The sequence below is a fragment of the Drosophila subobscura genome, chromosome U (genome assembly GCF_008121235.1).
Source record: "Drosophila subobscura isolate 14011-0131.10 chromosome U, UCBerk_Dsub_1.0, whole genome shotgun sequence".
NCBI classification, from domain to species: domain Eukaryota; kingdom Metazoa; phylum Arthropoda; class Insecta; order Diptera; family Drosophilidae; genus Drosophila; species Drosophila subobscura.
The window spans coordinates 19,800,978-19,817,854 of NC_048534.1; the positions used below are offsets into that span (position 1 = coordinate 19,800,978).

The 16,877-nt window shown below is 48.9% G+C and overlaps 3 protein-coding genes across 3 annotated transcripts; 1 reads left to right on the forward strand and 2 right to left on the reverse strand.

Moving 5' to 3' along the window:
- Positions 1-1,545: 1,545 nt before the first annotated feature.
- On the forward strand, positions 1,546-13,113 carry LOC117902049 (myosin-VIIa). Its single transcript, XM_034813115.1, has 10 exons — positions 1,546-1,810; positions 3,611-3,874; positions 3,935-5,056; positions 5,571-6,086; positions 6,149-7,216; positions 9,441-9,650; positions 9,711-10,009; positions 10,066-11,610; positions 11,672-11,795; positions 11,854-13,113. Exons 1-10 carry the CDS (start codon positions 1,787-1,789, stop codon positions 13,105-13,107), a joined length of 6,426 nt encoding a protein of 2,141 aa, XP_034669006.1. The 5' UTR covers positions 1,546-1,786; the 3' UTR covers positions 13,108-13,113.
- LOC117902054 (zinc carboxypeptidase) lies at positions 13,064-14,679 on the reverse strand. Its single transcript, XM_034813125.1, has 5 exons — positions 14,497-14,679; positions 14,290-14,426; positions 13,820-14,204; positions 13,376-13,763; positions 13,064-13,312 (listed from the first exon to the last, which is right to left on the reverse strand). Exons 1-5 carry the CDS (start codon positions 14,671-14,673, stop codon positions 13,119-13,121), a joined length of 1,281 nt encoding a protein of 426 aa, XP_034669016.1. The 5' UTR covers positions 14,674-14,679; the 3' UTR covers positions 13,064-13,118.
- Positions 14,680-14,755: 76 nt separating this feature from the next.
- LOC117902053 (zinc carboxypeptidase) lies at positions 14,756-16,282 on the reverse strand. The gene is made up of 4 exons (XM_034813124.1): positions 15,959-16,282; positions 15,513-15,900; positions 15,065-15,452; positions 14,756-14,998 (listed from the first exon to the last, which is right to left on the reverse strand). Exons 1-4 carry the CDS (start codon positions 16,261-16,263, stop codon positions 14,793-14,795), a joined length of 1,287 nt encoding a protein of 428 aa, XP_034669015.1. The 5' UTR covers positions 16,264-16,282; the 3' UTR covers positions 14,756-14,792.
- Positions 16,283-16,877: the final 595 nt, after the last annotated feature.

A 16,877-nucleotide genomic window follows, 5' to 3' on the forward strand; every position in this document is an offset into this window, starting at 1 on the left:
CTTGTGCCCTTTGGGTTTTTTTTTTTCGCTCTCTGCTTTGTCTTGCTGGATTTATGACGTCCGAAATTGGGTCAAAAGTTGAGCTCGCAGCAGCTGGCTCTGTGCATCGTGTTGCTCCTGCTAAGCGCACTCGCAGGATAATCCTAATTGCGCTTTTAATACAAAAGGCAAACCCCCTCAAGAAACAGCTTCTCGGGAGTTCAACGCCTGCCGCCAAGGACGCAACGAAAGTTGAATGCAGGCCCCACATTCCCTCGATGTGTTTCAGCGAGCACGTGACATGTCCCGCAGGTATCAGAAATTTATTGCAGCCACTTGAAGCAGCTCCCATTCTCGTCTCTCGAGGAGTGAGCTTATCGCCAAAACAATTTGTTAAAGCCAAAATAATCTACCGACAATGATGACGTTGCGAGCCGGGCAGCAATGTCAAGGGGAAAGCTAAAGCAAAATGGCTTCAAAGTTTAAACTAAGATAAAAGAGAGACAGATGCCCGGCCCTCCCCCAACTAAGAGTTTAACTGACATTAAATGGGGCTTAAAGTTTCTATGGCTTCTGGTGTGCACTCGAGGCAGATTTAATGTTGTTTGCCTTTGCCTTTGTCTATGCTTTATCAGTTTTGTTTTGCTGCTCGCTGTGTAAACAAACAAGTTTAATTATTATTAAAACGGTCAACAAATTACTTTAATTGATGACAGGCTATGTGTCGGTATCTGCCGATAGCAAAACAAAATGAATGACGAATCATCAAAGCTGTTTGGACTTTGCAATCGAGATTCCAAATCGAAATTTATGTGTGCGAGGGGGGTGACAGCTGAATGGATTGGTGGACACCTGTTTATGCTTAATTCTATTTGAAGTTAAAACTGCGTAGTTGGTAGTTCGTGGAAATGATAAACGAACGCATTCAATTGATTTCGATTCAGTCGAGTGTCAATAAATAACAAATCAAAGCGCAAAGCTGCAGAAGTGCGACTTGGAATTGAAACAAAGGAATGGAACAGTGGGAAGGAACTAGAAAGAGATGCTGTTGCGACCTGTTCTTGGTTGTATCTTCTTCAAAAAGGAGTATCTGTTCATGGTTAGCCTGCACACCTGCTGCCACCCATTTTAACTCTCCATCGCACCCATCTTAGTCACAACAGCACAGCCGGCACAACATTTTCGCACTGGCATTGCACTATGGTACCCCAAACTTACGTTAGACTGCTGATACACAAATGTATGACCAATCACATGACTCATGTGCAGGGTCAGTGCCATGCAGAACCTTTGCAGAGATAAGCTCATCGGGAGTTACCCCCATACCATCGCAGAATATAGTTTCAACCTGTTAATCATGACGTATGCATATTGCAGGCAGAGAGACAGGCAGACAATTTTCCGACTTGGTGAGACCAACACCATATGGCCGAATCGTTGTTGGGCTGGCAGCCGCGATAAGGGCTGCCAAAAAGCGTTCAATATTCGCGTTATCAGTTATCAGGCGCGATAAGAGCGCGCACACACAGCACCCTGTCAGACACTATCGAGGGCCCCACGGAAGAGCGCTCAGACCAGTGCGAGACTCCGTGCCGTACGGAACAGAACTTAAGCAGAGAAAAAAACATCAAAGAATCTTTGATCGGCCGCTGTAAGAAAGTGAAAACGGCTGTGAAAACAGACCCACAAAAAAAGAAATAATTGTGTTGGAGGCAAACATTGGCCAATTAAGCAACGTTGTCGTCGGCGCGTGTGTCTGTGTGAAGTGAGGAGAGTGCGGAGAGTGTGGAGTGAAATACCCAGCAAGATGTGCGAATTTGTGAGGGAACATGTAAGTGTCAATAGCTGTAGACCTGTAGACTTCCTGGTTGTCGTGGCACCGAAATAAACCGACTGTCTCCACAGTCTCCCAGTCACACGAAATACTCTTATCAGAAAATGACTCTGATAAGTGTATCGTTTTATCACATGGGGCACATATTTTAATTTTAAAACTTATCAACACAGACGAACGATTTCCATTCCCTTTTGCCTTTTTGCCTCTTTGCCTACACGTGTGCTAATTGTTGTGCCACCTGCACAAGCCAGGAATGTACATAATAATACCTTAGATTACGGGAATTTATAAGGTATTTATGAGCAGGTAGCACACACAAATGTTGATTGTGTCCGTCACTATGGCAGCCTGTGACTAGTCATGGGTTCATCGACGACTTTTGCCATAGTTTCAGCGAGTAAAATGCCATTTTCATTCAAATCCGGTTCCATGCGAGTGAGAGCTCTTGAAGCCGCAGCCAAAGCAACAAATTTCTTATCGTAAACAGCAAAAAAAAGAGTCAATTATAGATTATAGATATAGCCAGCACACAGGAAAGCAGATAAGTACGAGGAGCGCTGTAAAATGCTTTGCCAACCATAAAGCTCAGCGCCACAAGGCAATGTCTTGTCTTACAGAATAAATATTAGAAAAAAAAGTAGAAAAACATTAGTTAACGATTTATCAGTTTGTCTTCTGGGAACCTCCACACAGCCCACACTTAGCCCTGCTCCTGTGCTAATGCCAAGTAATTCATGGAATATTTATTGGCTGTTTCGATCACATTATGACTCACACTCTTTGGGCTGGGTGATCTCACCCTACAAACCCACACGACAGAACAGACATTCTTCGATTAGCGAAATTCTTTGATTGTGTGGATCAGTATTTATGATTGCCGCAAAACAAAACATTTAGTCTTCCATTAGGTCTTCCACTTTTTATAGCAGGTGTGTTGGCTCATGGCCAGGAATAAGTCTTGGAGCATTGTCAGCAGCGTAATCTAATCTTGGGGATGGTGTTCGATAGCCAAGGTCATTGGGGATGTCAGTCCTTCTTTTTTTTGGCAATTATCACCTGTTTTGGGTTGCCTTGTCGTGCGCTGTCTTTTCTCCGCTGTTCCCGATTCCGATGCTCAGATACCGATAGGAGCTGCTTTGTATATCGGCATTCCATTGATAAGATAGTGCCCGGGCGGCAAGACCTAGGCACATATTTGCCCAAATGTCGGCTACCGTTTGTGTGTTCTTTTCTTTTTTATTTAAATCAGGCCATGGGGAGATATATGCATATAAGAATAGATATATTCAAAGCTTTACAGCGGCCGTAAAATAATTTCCTTCTTCGCTGCGATATTGTGTTGGGTGTCGTCTGCAAATGAAATAAAAATTTATAAGTACTCGATTTTTTAGGCAATTTTGGGGGTAAATTTCTTATGGCTGTGTGCTGATTTGATGACTTGATTTTGCAGCTTAGATTAGGTTGCAATTTCTAGGAAAAAGAGCTCAATAATGGTTAACGAAATTTGGGTACAAATACAGCAATTATTTAATTTCTGTTTGATTTTTTGAGTCATGAAACTTTCTAGAAGTTCAATGTGCTGTAGATTATATCGTTCTGCTGTCCAGATAACATTTTGAGTGTCTTTATGGACTGCCCACTGATTTATAAACTATCGATGTAACATGCTTTATCACTTCTTATCAATTAATTACATTTATGATGTAAAGAGTCACCTGTTTGGCTACTCAACTTGGGGACATCCCCCACTCTATTGCCATCTCTACAATTTCCAATCAATTTGTCCATCGACAGGGCGAATATGTGTGGGTGAAGCCGCAGAATGCCACCAGCGAGTTTGCGGTGCCCTTTGGTGCCCGCATTGTGCGCACGGAGAAGACTCAGACTTTGGTCTGCGATGATCGGAAAAAGCAGCTGTGGGTGCCAGCGGGAGATGTGCTGAAGGCCATGCACATAACATCACAGGAGGATGTGGAGGATATGATTACGCTGGGCGATCTGCAGGAGTACACAATCCTGAGGAACTTGGAGAATCGCTATGCCAAGCAGTTGATTTATGTGAGTGCTAGAACCAAAGAAATCCTTTATCCTGTATCTAATCTTTACTCTCTCTCTCAGACCTACACTGGCTCCATGCTGGTGGCCATCAACCCGTATCAGATCCTGCCCATCTACACGAATCGCGAGATTCAGCTCTACAGAAACAAAGCTCTGAGTGAGCTGCCGCCCCATATTTTTGCCGTCAGTGACAATGCCTTCCAGCGGCTGCAGCGGCACAAGGAGAACCAGTGCGTGGTCATCAGCGGCGAGTCGGGTGCGGGCAAGACGGAGAGCACCAAGTTGATCCTCCAGTACTTGGCCGCCATCAGTGGCAAACACAGCTGGATCGAGCAGCAGATCATTGAGGCAAATCCTATAATGGAGGCCTTTGGCAATGCCAAGACCGTGAGGAACGATAATTCCTCGCGCTTCGGCAAATACATCGAGATTCGGTTCACGCCCGAGGGCGCCATACAGGGAGCCCGCATCCAGCAGTATCTTCTCGAGAAATCCCGCATCGTATTCCAGAGCAAGGAGGAGCGGAATTATCACATTTTCTACTGCATGCTGGCGGGACTCACGCCACCGGAGCGACAGCGTCTCATGCTGCAGGAGCAGTCGCCCAGCCAGTACCATTACCTCTCCCAGGGCGGCTGCTTCACGCTGCCCGGCAGGGGCGATGCCAAAGACTTTGCCGACATTCGGGCGGCCATGAAGGTGCTCTCGTTCAAACCGGAGGAGATGTGGAGCATACTCTGCCTGTTGGCGGCCATCCTGCATCTGGGCAATCTGCGCTTCAAGGCCACCGAAGTGGCCAATCAGGAGGCGGCCGAGGTGGACGATGATGATAACCTCAAGCGAGTGGCCAAGCTGCTGGGCATACCCGTTGCCCCCTTGAACTTGGCTCTGACTCAGCGCACAATATTCGTCCATGGCGAGCATGTGACCACCAGCCTGTCCAAGGAGTCGGCGCTGGAGGGTCGCGATGCCTTTGTCAAGTCGCTGTACGATGGCATCTTCGTGCGCATTGTGCGGCGCATCAATGAGACGATCAACAAGCAGCCGGATCGACCGATGAACAGCATCGGCGTGTTGGATATCTTCGGGTTTGAGAACTTTGACAACAACAGCTTCGAGCAGCTGTGCATCAACTATGCCAATGAGAATCTACAGCAGTTCTTTGTGGGACACATTTTCAAGGTAGGATTTTCTTTATTTCTTTTCAACTTTACTTTTACCACGATACTGTGCAAGCTTAGCTCCTCACTCACTCAATACGTACACTCCATACTCGCCTTCTCTCTTGCTTACGCAGTCCGCAAATATGTACAGACACTCTCTCTGCTTCTGTTCTCTCAGTGCAGTTGCTGTCGCAATTGTCACTCTCTTTACCTACAGCAACAACAACTCGCGTTCGTTGGCAAAACCTCCCTCTCAGCGCATAGAAAAGTCAAGCAAAAGAGCAAACGGGACTTAACGTGCATGTCTGTTCCTGTTCGTCTGTTCTGCTTGTTGTTGGCGAAGCTCGCGCAGGCAGCGCAGCTAGCTTTGAGCATAATTTACGCGCACTCTCAGAGAGCAGCTTGCGCGTAAAGCCTGCAGGGCAAAGCGAGACAGCACAAGTAAACTAGATATGACAGTCGTGGCACGCGCCATTAGCCCACCTCCCACTTAAAATTCTTTACTCATGCAAAAATCTTCTCCCTTTCTGCAGATGGAACAAGATGAATACCAAAACGAGCACATCAACTGGCAGCACATTGAATTCCAGGACAATCAACAAATACTCGACCTCATTGGCATGAAGCCCATGAACCTCATGTCCCTGATTGATGAGGAATCAAAGTTCCCCAAGGGCACGGACAACACGCTGCTCGAGAAACTCCATGTGCAGCATGGCAATCGATCCATTTATGTGAAAGGCAAGACCACACAGACCTCGCTCTTTGGCATTCGTCACTATGCAGGTGTCGTCATGTACAATCCGTTGGGCTTTCTCGAAAAGAATCGCGACTCGTTCAGCGGTGATCTGCGGTCGCTGGTGCAGCGTTCGGCCAACAAGTATTTGGTGGACATTTTCCCCCAAGAAATGCCCATGGACACGGCCAAGAAACAGCCCACGTTGTGTGTGAAGTTTAGGAACTCGCTTGACATGCTGATGAGAACACTGTCACAGGCGCATCCCTACTTTATTAGATGCATTAAGCCGAATGAGTATAAGGAACCAAAGGTGAGTGGAGAAATGCAATCCAAACGCCTCTAAATGCTGACTTGACTCTCTCGCTCTTGCAGAACTTCGACAAGGAGCTTTGTGTGCGTCAGCTGCGCTACTCGGGCATGATGGAGACAGCGCGCATTCGACGCGCAGGCTATCCCATTCGCACCGCCTACCGCGCCTTCGTCGAGCGCTATCGCTTGCTGGTGCCGCCCACGGGCCCTCTGGAGAAGTGCGACTGCCGGCAGTTGGCTCAGCAAATCTGTTTGGCCACGCTGCCCGCCGACTCGGATCGGCAGTTCGGCAAGACGAAGATCTTCCTGCGGGATGAGGATGATGCCAGTTTGGAGCAGCAACGCTCGCAGCTGATGCTCAAGTCAATTGTGACCATACAGCGTGGCATTAGGCGCGTGCTCTTCCGGCGTTATATGCAGCGATATCGCCAGGCCATCGTCACCGTGCAGCGGCACTGGCGGGGTCGCCTTCAGCGTCGTAAGTACCAGATCATGCGGCAGGGCTTCCATCGGTTGGGCGCCTGCATTGCTGCCCAGCAACTGACCACAAAATTCACGATGGTAAGATGCCGCACCATCAAGCTGCAGGCCCTGTCACGTGGCTATCTCGCACGCAAGGAGTTCCAGGGGAAACTGGCGGCACGAAGGGAGCAGAAGAAGGAGGAGCAGCAGAAGCTGGTGCGCCTGAAGGAGGAGCAAGAGCTGCAGCGCGTCAAGCAACAGGCGCAGAAGCAGCTGCAAGTACAGGAAGCGCAGCGTCTCAAGGCCGAGGAGGAGCAGCTGCAAGCCAAGGAGCAGCAGCGTCTCAAGGAAGAACAGGAGCAACGTCTCAAGGCGGAGACTGCCGCACGCAATGCCCTGGCCATGGCCGCTCTGCAACAGCCCAAGCGCACAAAGTCCCTCAAGCAGGAGGCACCCAAGGCGCCCACGCTGCAGGCACGCATGTCCCTACCCCCACCACCCACCACGCTGACTGTCGCTGCCCCTCTGCCCACGCGTCTCGCCAGTCAGACTACAGCCAAAACGAATGGCATTGTGCCCATACTGGAGAGCCCGCAGGGCTACAACGATGTGGAGTCCTCCAAGCAGATGGTGGACGATGTCTTTGGCTTCCTCAACGATGAGCCCGATGTGAGTGGTCCCCTGGGGCCGAATGTCAAGGAAAAGTCTCTGATGTTCGAGCGTGAGCTGCGCCTGCGCAGAGATGTGCCCACAAAGCTGCTGTCCCGACCCGTCAACTACTATGAGGCGGCGCCACGGAAGATTGTCAACCAGACGCGTCTCTAGTAGGGAAGCTTGGTCGGGAGAGAGAGCACAGAGAGGGCCAAGAACAAACTAGACATTAGCTGTAGATGATATTAATGCTTGAGGGTGGAAGAGAAGTCCCAACAGTGCTTGGGTTCCTCTTCCATCCTTACGCCTCTCCATTGGGGGGTTTGGCTTCCATTTCGTTCTATTTTTCTTTATGTACAAATCAATTACACGTCAGCTTGTATATACCATATAATACATACATCTATGTATATCTTTATGTATGATCGCTTTTTGTTACAGTTTTCCCCTCTAACGATAAATGTTTTATATAGTATTTATGCATAACCATAATTATTTATTGTACTCTGTAAATAAAACCCATTTTGCTGGTGATATCTAAGGAATCTAGAGATAAATGTTTCGTTTTCTCGTCTGGTTGTGGATTTTTTTGCTTTCCCATTGGAACCCAAGATCTTGTTTGGCTTTTTGTATATTTTTGTCAATGCCAGTGAGTGTCCCCCCCACATTTCACCATTAAATTATTGTAATATATTTCTGCATTGTCAGCTGAAATTACTTTAAAGTTAATACCTTGAGCACCCATGACTAACTTTGGGCATTTATTTATTTCATTTGCCTGCAGCTTAGGCATAGATTAACTCTTCACAGATACGACACGCAGTTTATATTTTTATTTGTACTTTATAACAATTGTTATTCGGCGCATACTTTAAAGATTAGAACTTTTGGAGTTCTTAAAATATTCCTCTACGGCAGATACGATCGAGAAGGCTCCTGCTGCGGCGGAAATTATTTCATTTATTTTATTTTACACCATAAAAGTGAACTCATTAAGGTAGAGATTAGCAGCAAGGTTATTTACAGCCCCAAGTTCGTAGCTTATAAATAGTTGGTTCCTCTATTATTTATGGCACTATTTTATTGAGCAAAAACAATGGAATTTTTGAATGAAAATACTTTGAGCTTTACGTTGGGCACTTTTTATAGAATAATCTAAAGTACACTCTGCTCATTCATGGAAAGTTACTTGAGGAAATTCGAAGAGCTCTTTAGATTAAAATAATAATAATAACATTTCTCTGAAAATAAAGAAGTCTCTGCTCATGCCTAGAAACTCTTAGCTCTTCAGCTCAAAATAAATATAAGAGAAAACTCTGCGGTTATTTCACGGAAGATTCCAGTGAAAAATTTTCTCAATTGCTATAGAGATTTTGAACATTTATAGACTGAATTTAGTTAGCATTTTCTCTGGAAATAATTCTATGAATCCCTTACGAAAACATTTTCTCATTCATTAGAAGTTGTCACAGCAACTTCTTCAGTTAATTTTCTAGCTAAAGTTTTCTCTGTGAATACCTCCTTTCATAAGCTGTTTCTCGAAAGTTTTCCATATTTCCAATACTCCAATAAATCTTGCTGCACTTTTCCTTGGCACACCACAAATTCACACCCTCAAAAAATAGTTCAAAATATTTCTGTATTAATTCCAATTTTTCAAAAAACTCCCTCAGGCAACCTTTCTACTTCCAAATTGCAAATAAAACAAACACAAAGCACCAGCACAGCAGCAACAAAAATATACAATTTATTTGGACAGATTTTCGTTCATTTGTTCCATGCGCAGAGGAATTTCCCAGCTAGTCAGCTCCACACCGTGTCGTCTCGTCTTTAGGCAGCAACTAAACAAAAATCGAAGTGGAGCGTGGTCAAAAAACGGCAGGCGGACGACAGTTTGCTATCTCAGTGGCAGTGGCGGCAGAAGTTTAAAACAAATACCTCACCAGAAAGTGATAAATTCAATAAAAAATCCGCCGATCGTAAATAATCGGCAGGCAGAACAAATGCTTATCTTCGGGTGCAGCATGCCCCCACCTCGTTCGTATATTTATAATAAAAAGCTTGCGGCCCCAAAGCACCTCACGATAAGTGGCACTCAGATTACAGCTGTCGAAATAATTAATACCACTGAATTGAGTGTCCAAAGAGTATAAGAGAAAGCACTTGAGGGAGCAGCAAAAACTTAAAAGAGTCGCCCAAAGTTTACGCTAGAAAAACACTAAAATATTTCTTTATTTTTCAGGCTGCACGCAGGCGCCTCCAGGCCCTAGCCTCTGGGGACACCATTCGCCTGCCCAAGCCGCTGTCCAGGCACATAGACACCTCGGATTTCAGTTATTTGAAATATGCTGCCACATACTTTGGCGGTGGCGCCACAGCGCAGCATGAGCGCAAACCGCTGAAGCAATCGCTGCTGAAGCATGAACTGCCGCTGGATGAAATGGCAGCAAAGGTAAACATTTTCCGCACAAAATTCGAGTTTAATTTTAACAAATTTCGTCCCTTTTTTCAGGCCATTTGGATAACAATTCTACGCTTCATGGGCGATCTGCCAGAGTTGGATCCTTCCTCGCCGCTGCCCCTCTCAGAGGAAGCCAGCATCATGTGTGACTTGACGCGACTCTTGAGCAACTTTGGCGCCTCCAAGCCGCGACTCTTTGTGCGGCAAACGCTGAAGCGGCCCTCGAAGCTGCAAGGCAGCAGCCAGCGTGAGGCGGAGCTGTTCTATCAGCAGTGGCTCAATGCTCCCAGCAGTCATCTCGATAAGCTGCAGTTTATTGTAGGACATGGCATACTCAAGGATAATTTGAGGTAAGACAAAGCCAGTGGCAAAGGTAACCCAATGTAACGCTCCAATCTCCTTTCAGAGACGAAATCCTCGCACAAATCTGCAAGCAGCTTTACCTCAATCCCAGTCGCACTTCCTACGCTCGCGGCTGGCTGCTGCTCAGCCTCTGCCTGAGCTGCTTTCCACCCAGCACGGACTTTGAGCCGCATCTGCGCAGCTTCATGAAGCAGGGCACTGCGCAGCTGCAGGCTGCTCCTTCGCTGCAGCGTCTGGAGCGAACCCTCGTGAATGGTCCACGCAGTCAGCCTCCATCGCTGCTGGAGCTGCAGGCCATCCGCTCACGACAGCCGCTGAAGCTGGACATACACCTGATGGATGGACAGACGCGCAGACTGCAGGTGGATGCCGCCAGCACGGCCCGAGAGGCAGTGCAGCAGCTGTGCCAGGGCCTGGGACTCAGCGACACCTTTGGCTTTGGCTTGCTGATGTCGCTGCATGGGAGACTCCTGCCACTGGGCGCTGGGCAGGAGCATGTCCTGGATGCCATTTCGTTGTGTGAACAGCGGCAGCTGGATGCTCCATGGAAGCTCTATCTGCGCAAGGAAATGTTTGCCACGTGGCATGATCCAGCAGTGGATCCCAAGGCCACGCAGCTGATCTACAAACAAATCCTGAATGGCTTGAGATGTGGGGAATATCGCTGTCGCTCCGAGAAGGACATTGCCATGGTTTGCGCTTTGGCTTGCTTCATCGAGCACGGTCCCGGCGCCATTGGCCGCCTGCAGACCTCAGAGATCACAGCCTTTGTGCCGAGTGATTTGCTGGCTCCCGGGGAGCGCGCGGTGGACAATTGGAGTCGCCTCATTGCAGCCACTTATGAGCGGAGTTCGTACGTGCGGCAGGAGCAGCAGCAGCCAGAGCAACTGGCAGCCAATCAACAGCGCGCCAAGGAGGACATTTGTCTCTTCGCTCACTTGTCCTGGCCCATGCGGCACTCGCGACTGTTCGAGGTGCACCGCAAGGAGGGACCCAAGCTGCAGAGCGATGAGCTGATGCTGGCCATCAATGCCACGGGTCTGTTCCTCATCGATGAAACCGAACAGGTGCTGGCCTCCTGCAGCTTTGCGGAGCTGCTGAAGGTCCAGGCCGAGCCCAATGAGGAGCTGCACCTGCGCACCGTGCAGCAAGTGAACTTTGTGCTGCAGTGCAGCGCCTCCGAGGATGCCAGCGAACTCATCAATTACATGCTGGATAATCTGCGACAGCGTTCGAGCTACGGTGTGGCCTTGGATGACTCCCAGCAGCTGGAGGATGAAGATTTCCTCAAGCTCTCCCCAGGCGATCTCGTACAGTTCGATGCGGGAGTCACGGGCGCTCATCTCTTATCCGGCAGCGCACAGCAATGCTATCGCGGCTGTGTCAAAGGCCAATGGGGTCAATTTGCTGCTGGCAATGTGCGTGTCTTGGCGACACTCACCAAACCCAGCGACAAGCTGCAGGAGATCTATCGCGAGGGCAGGTTTGAGGAGGAGCCACCGAAGGTCATTCCACGAAAAACAATTTTAAGGCGCCGACAGCACAACATTTCTCAGCTGGCTGAGATGCAGTTTAGGGACCGCTTAGAGTGAGTTTGGAGTGGAGGATAAAGTGTTGAAATTTATGCATATTTTTTCACTGTTTTACAGCACTGAAACGACGCCACTCTCGCAGCATTCAGCGGAGCCACTCAAGGCGCCGCTGCTCAAGGCTCTGTCCAACAAGCCGCAGCTGTTCCAACAAGCTTTGGTCATCTATCATCACATACTAAAGGTAGTACGAGCTCCTCTAACTAATTTTCCCTTACTCAAACTTCTTTGTGTTCCTTCAGTACATGGGCGACATTGCCCGCAGCAATTTGCCCGTCAACACGGACTTGATCTTCCAGCCTGCGCTGCTGCATCCTTTGCTCTGCGATGAACTCTACTGCCAGCTGATGAAGCAGCTCAGCGATAATCCCTCTGCAGAGGGTGAAAAACGTGGCTGGGATTTGCTCTATCTGGCCACGGGGCTGATGGCTCCCAGTGTCTTGATCATGAGGGAGCTGCTCATCCTCCTGCGCATGCGCGCGGACTCCTTGGCCGATGCCTGCCTCAAGCGGTTGAAACGCTCCGTGCAGCAGGGGCAGCGCAAGCAGGCGCCACATTTGATTGAAGTGGAGGGCATACAGCAGCGTTGCATGCACATTTATCACAAGATTTACTTCCCCGATGACACCGTGGAGGCCTTTGAGATTGAGTCGCACACGCGCGGCGCGGAGCTCATAGCGGAAATTTCCCAGCGACTCCAGCTGAAGTCTCCCTTGGGCTACAGCATTTTCCTCAAGATGGGCGACAAAGTGTACGCCATGCCCGAGGATGATTTTGTGTTCGATTTCATCAGTCAACTCCTCTACTGGTTGCGGCAACAGAAGACCATAAGATCCAGCTGCGATGGCCACTATCAGCTCCACTTTATGCGCAAACTCTGGCTGAACAATCAGCCAGGGGAGGACCTCCAGGGGGACCTTATCTTCAGCTATCCACAGGAGCTGCACAAATATCTCAAGGGCTATTATCCCATAGACTGCGAGCAGGCCTCACACCTAGCGGGACTCGTGTACAGTGCGGATCAGGAGGTTAGTTTGCAGCGACTGGCGGAGGTGCTGCCCAGACTGGTGCCGGAGGATTTGATTCCGCTGCTGCCGCTCTCGGACTGGAGACAGCGGATTCTGCCGCGACTGCACCACGAGCAGCAGCTGACCGAGGACCAAGCGAAGTTCCTCTTTCTGCAATCGCTCGCCGAGCAGCCCTGCTTCGGCTCCACTTTCTTTGTGGTCAAGCAGCAGAATGATGACAGCCTGCCCGAGTGCCTGCTGGTTGCCATCAATGCCGCGGGCTTCCATTTGCTGGATGCCCAAACCAAGCAACTGCTACGCAGCTTTGAGTACTCCCAGCTGGGCATGTGGAGCTCGGGCAAGAATCACTTTCACATACGTTTTGGCAACATGATTGGCGCCTCAAAGCTGCTGTGCTGCACCACACAAGGCTACAAAATGGACGATCTGTTGGCTTCCTACGTGAGGTACTTTAATGAGCAAAAATAAAGTTCTTTCGACTACAAGTAACCCAGCTCCTGGGTCTTGTCAATCAGCGCCAACATGCCGGCCATGAGCTCCTGGCAATTGGGCAAAATCTGCACGGGGGGCAGGATGAAGCCATAGCGTCCTTGATCGCGGTACTCGATGGTGAAGGCAACCTTTTTGTTGAGCTCATTGAAGACCCAGTCCACGGAGGTGCCTGTGGCTACATCTGCAAGGGGAAGAGGCATTCATTAAGACATTTTTGTGGGTTAATTTTAGATCTTAAACCTACAAAGCACATCCGCTGTGGAGCCATAACGATAGGCAGTGCCATAGGGCAGCGACTCTACGGCTGTGGCAAAGGCCTCGCCAATCTCCAGCAGATCATCGTAGTTATCCGGAAACTCCTCCTTCGTGTGGCCATAAGGTGACAGCAAATACTGTCCGTAGGAGTGGAAGGATATGTACACACTGAATTCATTCTCAATCGTCTTGAGATACTCCGTCAAAGCCTTGGCCTCTGGCTCCGAGCCGGGCACATCCCCCGCAAAGGTCTCGCTGCAAGGATTCGATGAGGCGCCATTGTTCTCCAGCCAATGAGAGTCAAAGTTGCGATTGGCATCTACGCCAATGCATTCGTTTGTGGCATGTGGCTGGCGTGTCTTGCGCCACATGCGATTCTGCAAGGAAAGAAAAGTGTTGTAAAGTGCCAGAAAGTACTCCGAGTTGACTGTACCTTCGCGTGTGAGTACTCAAAACCATCCACATTGAAAACGGGCACAATGTGCCAGTCGTAGCTGTCTGCTAGATTCCTCACTGCCGGCTCCTGGGAGGTCAAGAGTTCATTGATGAACCACGTGGCACTCGCTGAGGTAATCCATTCCCTGGCGTGTATATTCGACTCGATAAAGATGCCAGGGTTGCCCGCCTTGTGGGAGATCTTTATGCCACGAATGGTGCGTCCCTCGTAGGACTGACCCACGATGAACTCCTCAGTGACTGTGGGATAGGCAGCCAGCACGCTGTCCAGCCAGGCTTCAATTTCCGCCAGTTCGTAGTACTTAGTCCAGCCAAAAGGTGCGCTGTCGGCAGCGGGCGTGACTTGCTCGGCATCGATAAGGCTAACAGGGGGAAATATTTATGGGCACACTCATAGTTAATGGCTGATTGCAGATGCTTATCGCTGGATCGGTTTGTGCCACTTACTCTTGAACATTCTCAATTATTTGCTCGCTGCTGATGGCGTGAAGACTCAAAAGTGACTGAAAGTGTTGAAGTTCTGCAGGAGCAACCATAATGTGCACTTCCTGAGATTGTTCATCGTAATCCTTCCAGATATTGTACTGCAAAAGGCAGGGTAAAAGTCTCCACTCAGTTAGGATTTCAAATGCCTAAGAAAAAATCCGCTCCTACCTTGCTGGACAGCTGCGACAACTGCTCTATGACAGCCTGCTGCAGCTTGTTCTTAACACTCAATCTGTACACTCCATAGCCATCGTAACGCTCTTTAGGACTGTCCTTGAGCGTAGCCGCGCTAGCCAAGACCAACAGCAGCGCCAAGGCGCCAACACACAACCAGAGCAGACGCATGGCGAACATTGAATGACTTTGCCAGCAAGCAAACAGACCCAAAGAAAACCCCAAAACCCAACCCAAATCATAAACCCAGTCGTAATCGCAACTTAATGCTTTTATTACTGGATTACACATCAATATTTGATTGCCAGATAACCCAAATCTTTGCACTTGTCCAACAGCGCGGCAATGCCAAAGAGCGCCTCCTCGGCATTGGGCACAATGTGCACCGGGGGCAGAATGAAGCCATAATGTCCTGTGTCCCGGAACTCAATGGTGTAGGAGATTTGAATGTCTTGCTCGTTGTAGGCCCAATCATTGGTGGCACCCGAAGCGGTATCTAAAAGGGAAAACTCAACCATTAAAGACACTCCTCCAAGGACGTTCCTGCCCCCTCTTTACTCACACAATACACCCGCCGCTGTGCCATATCTGTACTCCGTGCCATAGGGCAACGCCTCCACGGCATCCGCATAGGCCTTGGCCACCTCCATCAAATCATCGAAATTCGGCGGCAGTTCCTCCTCGGTATGGCCATAGGGCGACAGCAGCAGCTGACTGTAGGAGTGAAAGGCCAGCATGACATTCACTTTGTCCTTGATGCCAGCTACAAACTCGGACATGGCTTTGATCTCTGGCTCGGACAAGGGATGCGGGCCGCCATAGTTCTCCGCACAGGGATTCGAGGAGGCGCCATTGTTCTCCATCCAATGGGAGTCGTAATTGCGATTGGGATCAGCGCCAATGCAGCTGGAAGTGGCCGAAGGTTGACGCGTCTTGCGCCACATGCGATCCTGGGGGAAGTAACAAAAATTCAAGTTAAGGAAGTTCTGGAAGGGATTTGCTGCTCCTACCTTCTCGTGTGTGTAGACAAAACCATCCACATTCAGCACCGGCACAATGTACCAGTCATGGCTCTCGGCTAGAGTGCGCACCAGCGGATCATCGGAGGTCAGAAATTGATTAATCAACCAAGTGGCAGTGGCCGAGGTAATCCACTCCCTGGCGTGTATATTCGACTCTATAAAAACGCCCGGATTGCCCGATTTGTAGGAGATTTTGATGCCCCTTATGGTCCTGCCCTCGTAGGATTGACCCACGACAAAGCCCTCGGTTATGACAGGGTAACGTGCGAGAACGTCGTCCAGCCAGGCCTCAATTTCGGCCAAGGAATTGTACCGCTTCCAGCCAAATTCATCGCTCGAGGCTCGTGAGTTTTCAGTCGTTTCAGTGTCGATTAGACTAAGGAAAAGTTAGCGGAGTGTTATAAAAATTCCACATTGATTAAGGTTTTACTTACTCCTGCACATTGGCTATAAAAATCTCTGCGCTGGCATTGACCCTCAGCACTTCCGCTTGAAACTCCGACAAGCTCTGGGGACTGATCAGCAGTTGCAGCTCATCCTTGGCCTCATGCCAGAGCCTTACGTTCTCGCGATCCTCTGCCAGTTGCTGTAGCAAGTTCCTTTGTGCCAGACTCTCGTATTTGACTTTGTACACCGCATAGTTGTCATAGCGTATACGACTGTCTGTCTCAACTATAGCAGCACCCAGCGCCACGTGTAGCAGTGCCAGTGCCCACAGCCAAGTGAAGGTGTTGCTCATGTTCGATGTTTGGCCTAAAGTCAGCGACTAATTGGATTCCGACAGTCAGTGGCTGGTTTTTACCCAGAGTCTCAATGGGAGGTTGTAAAGATAGCAAACGAAACTCAAGAGGCAATACTGGGCAATAATTTAGTGGTATTTCTTTTTCAGTAATTATACAGATAATCGTTAGATATAGAACAAGTCGATGTGGCTTATCGATCGCAGGCAGCAGAGCCGCCGAAAGATACTCAAAGTTGGTGGCAGAATGTCTGGCGCTGGGAGCAACTGTTCGTGAACAGACTCTGTACCGGAACTCTATAGGAAAATCCTCCATCAGATGGCAGCTAGTAAACAATTATTAAAAAAACGTAAAACCATATACATTGCTTGTGCATGACACAGCAAATGTATGCACGAGACCGATCCCGATGCTTGGATACAGCTCTTGGGCCAGGATTTCGGTACCAAATATGCCTCGTGCTGCCCCAGATGCAGACTTTTTTATTATATTCGATAGTTCGAGAGTATTTTTATGTGTGCTCTATGAACCAACTCAATGGTCGGCCGAGTAGGCAGCGTCTCCACCGTCAGTTTCCAAAAATGGTCCCAGAGCGATTGCTAAACTCTCAGCC

What these genes read in the sequence shown, in the direction of transcription:
- LOC117902049 (XM_034813115.1), top strand. Translation starts at nt 1,787, where the DNA reads ATGTGCGAATTTGTGAGGGAACAT. An exon ending in TCCTCAACGATGAGCCCGAT is followed by an intron (nt 7,217 to 9,440) that starts GTGAGTGGTCCC and finishes TTTATTTTTCAG; the next exon opens with GCTGCACGCAGGCGCCTCCA. An exon ending in CAGTTTAGGGACCGCTTAGA is followed by an intron (nt 11,611 to 11,671) that starts GTGAGTTTGGAG and finishes ACTGTTTTACAG; the next exon opens with CACTGAAACGACGCCACTCT.
- LOC117902054 (XM_034813125.1), bottom strand. Translation starts at nt 14,673, where the DNA reads ATGCGTCTGCTCTGGTTGTGTGTTGGCGCCTTGGCGCTGCTGTTGGTC. An exon ending in TGTCGCAGCTGTCCAGCAAG is followed by an intron (nt 14,427 to 14,496) that starts GTAGGAGCGGAT and finishes TGCCTTTTGCAG; the next exon opens with TACAATATCTGGAAGGATTA. An exon ending in ATAATTGAGAATGTTCAAGA is followed by an intron (nt 14,205 to 14,289) that starts GTAAGTGGCACA and finishes TCCCCCTGTTAG; the next exon opens with CCTTATCGATGCCGAGCAAG.
- LOC117902053 (XM_034813124.1), bottom strand. Translation starts at nt 16,263, where the DNA reads ATGAGCAACACCTTCACTTGGCTGTGGGCACTGGCACTGCTACACGTG. An exon ending in TTGTCTACACACACGAGAAG is followed by an intron (nt 15,453 to 15,512) that starts GTAGGAGCAGCA and finishes TACTTCCCCCAG; the next exon opens with GATCGCATGTGGCGCAAGAC. An exon ending in CACAGCGGCGGGTGTATTGT is followed by an intron (nt 14,999 to 15,064) that starts GTGAGTAAAGAG and finishes TTTCCCTTTTAG; the next exon opens with ATACCGCTTCGGGTGCCACC.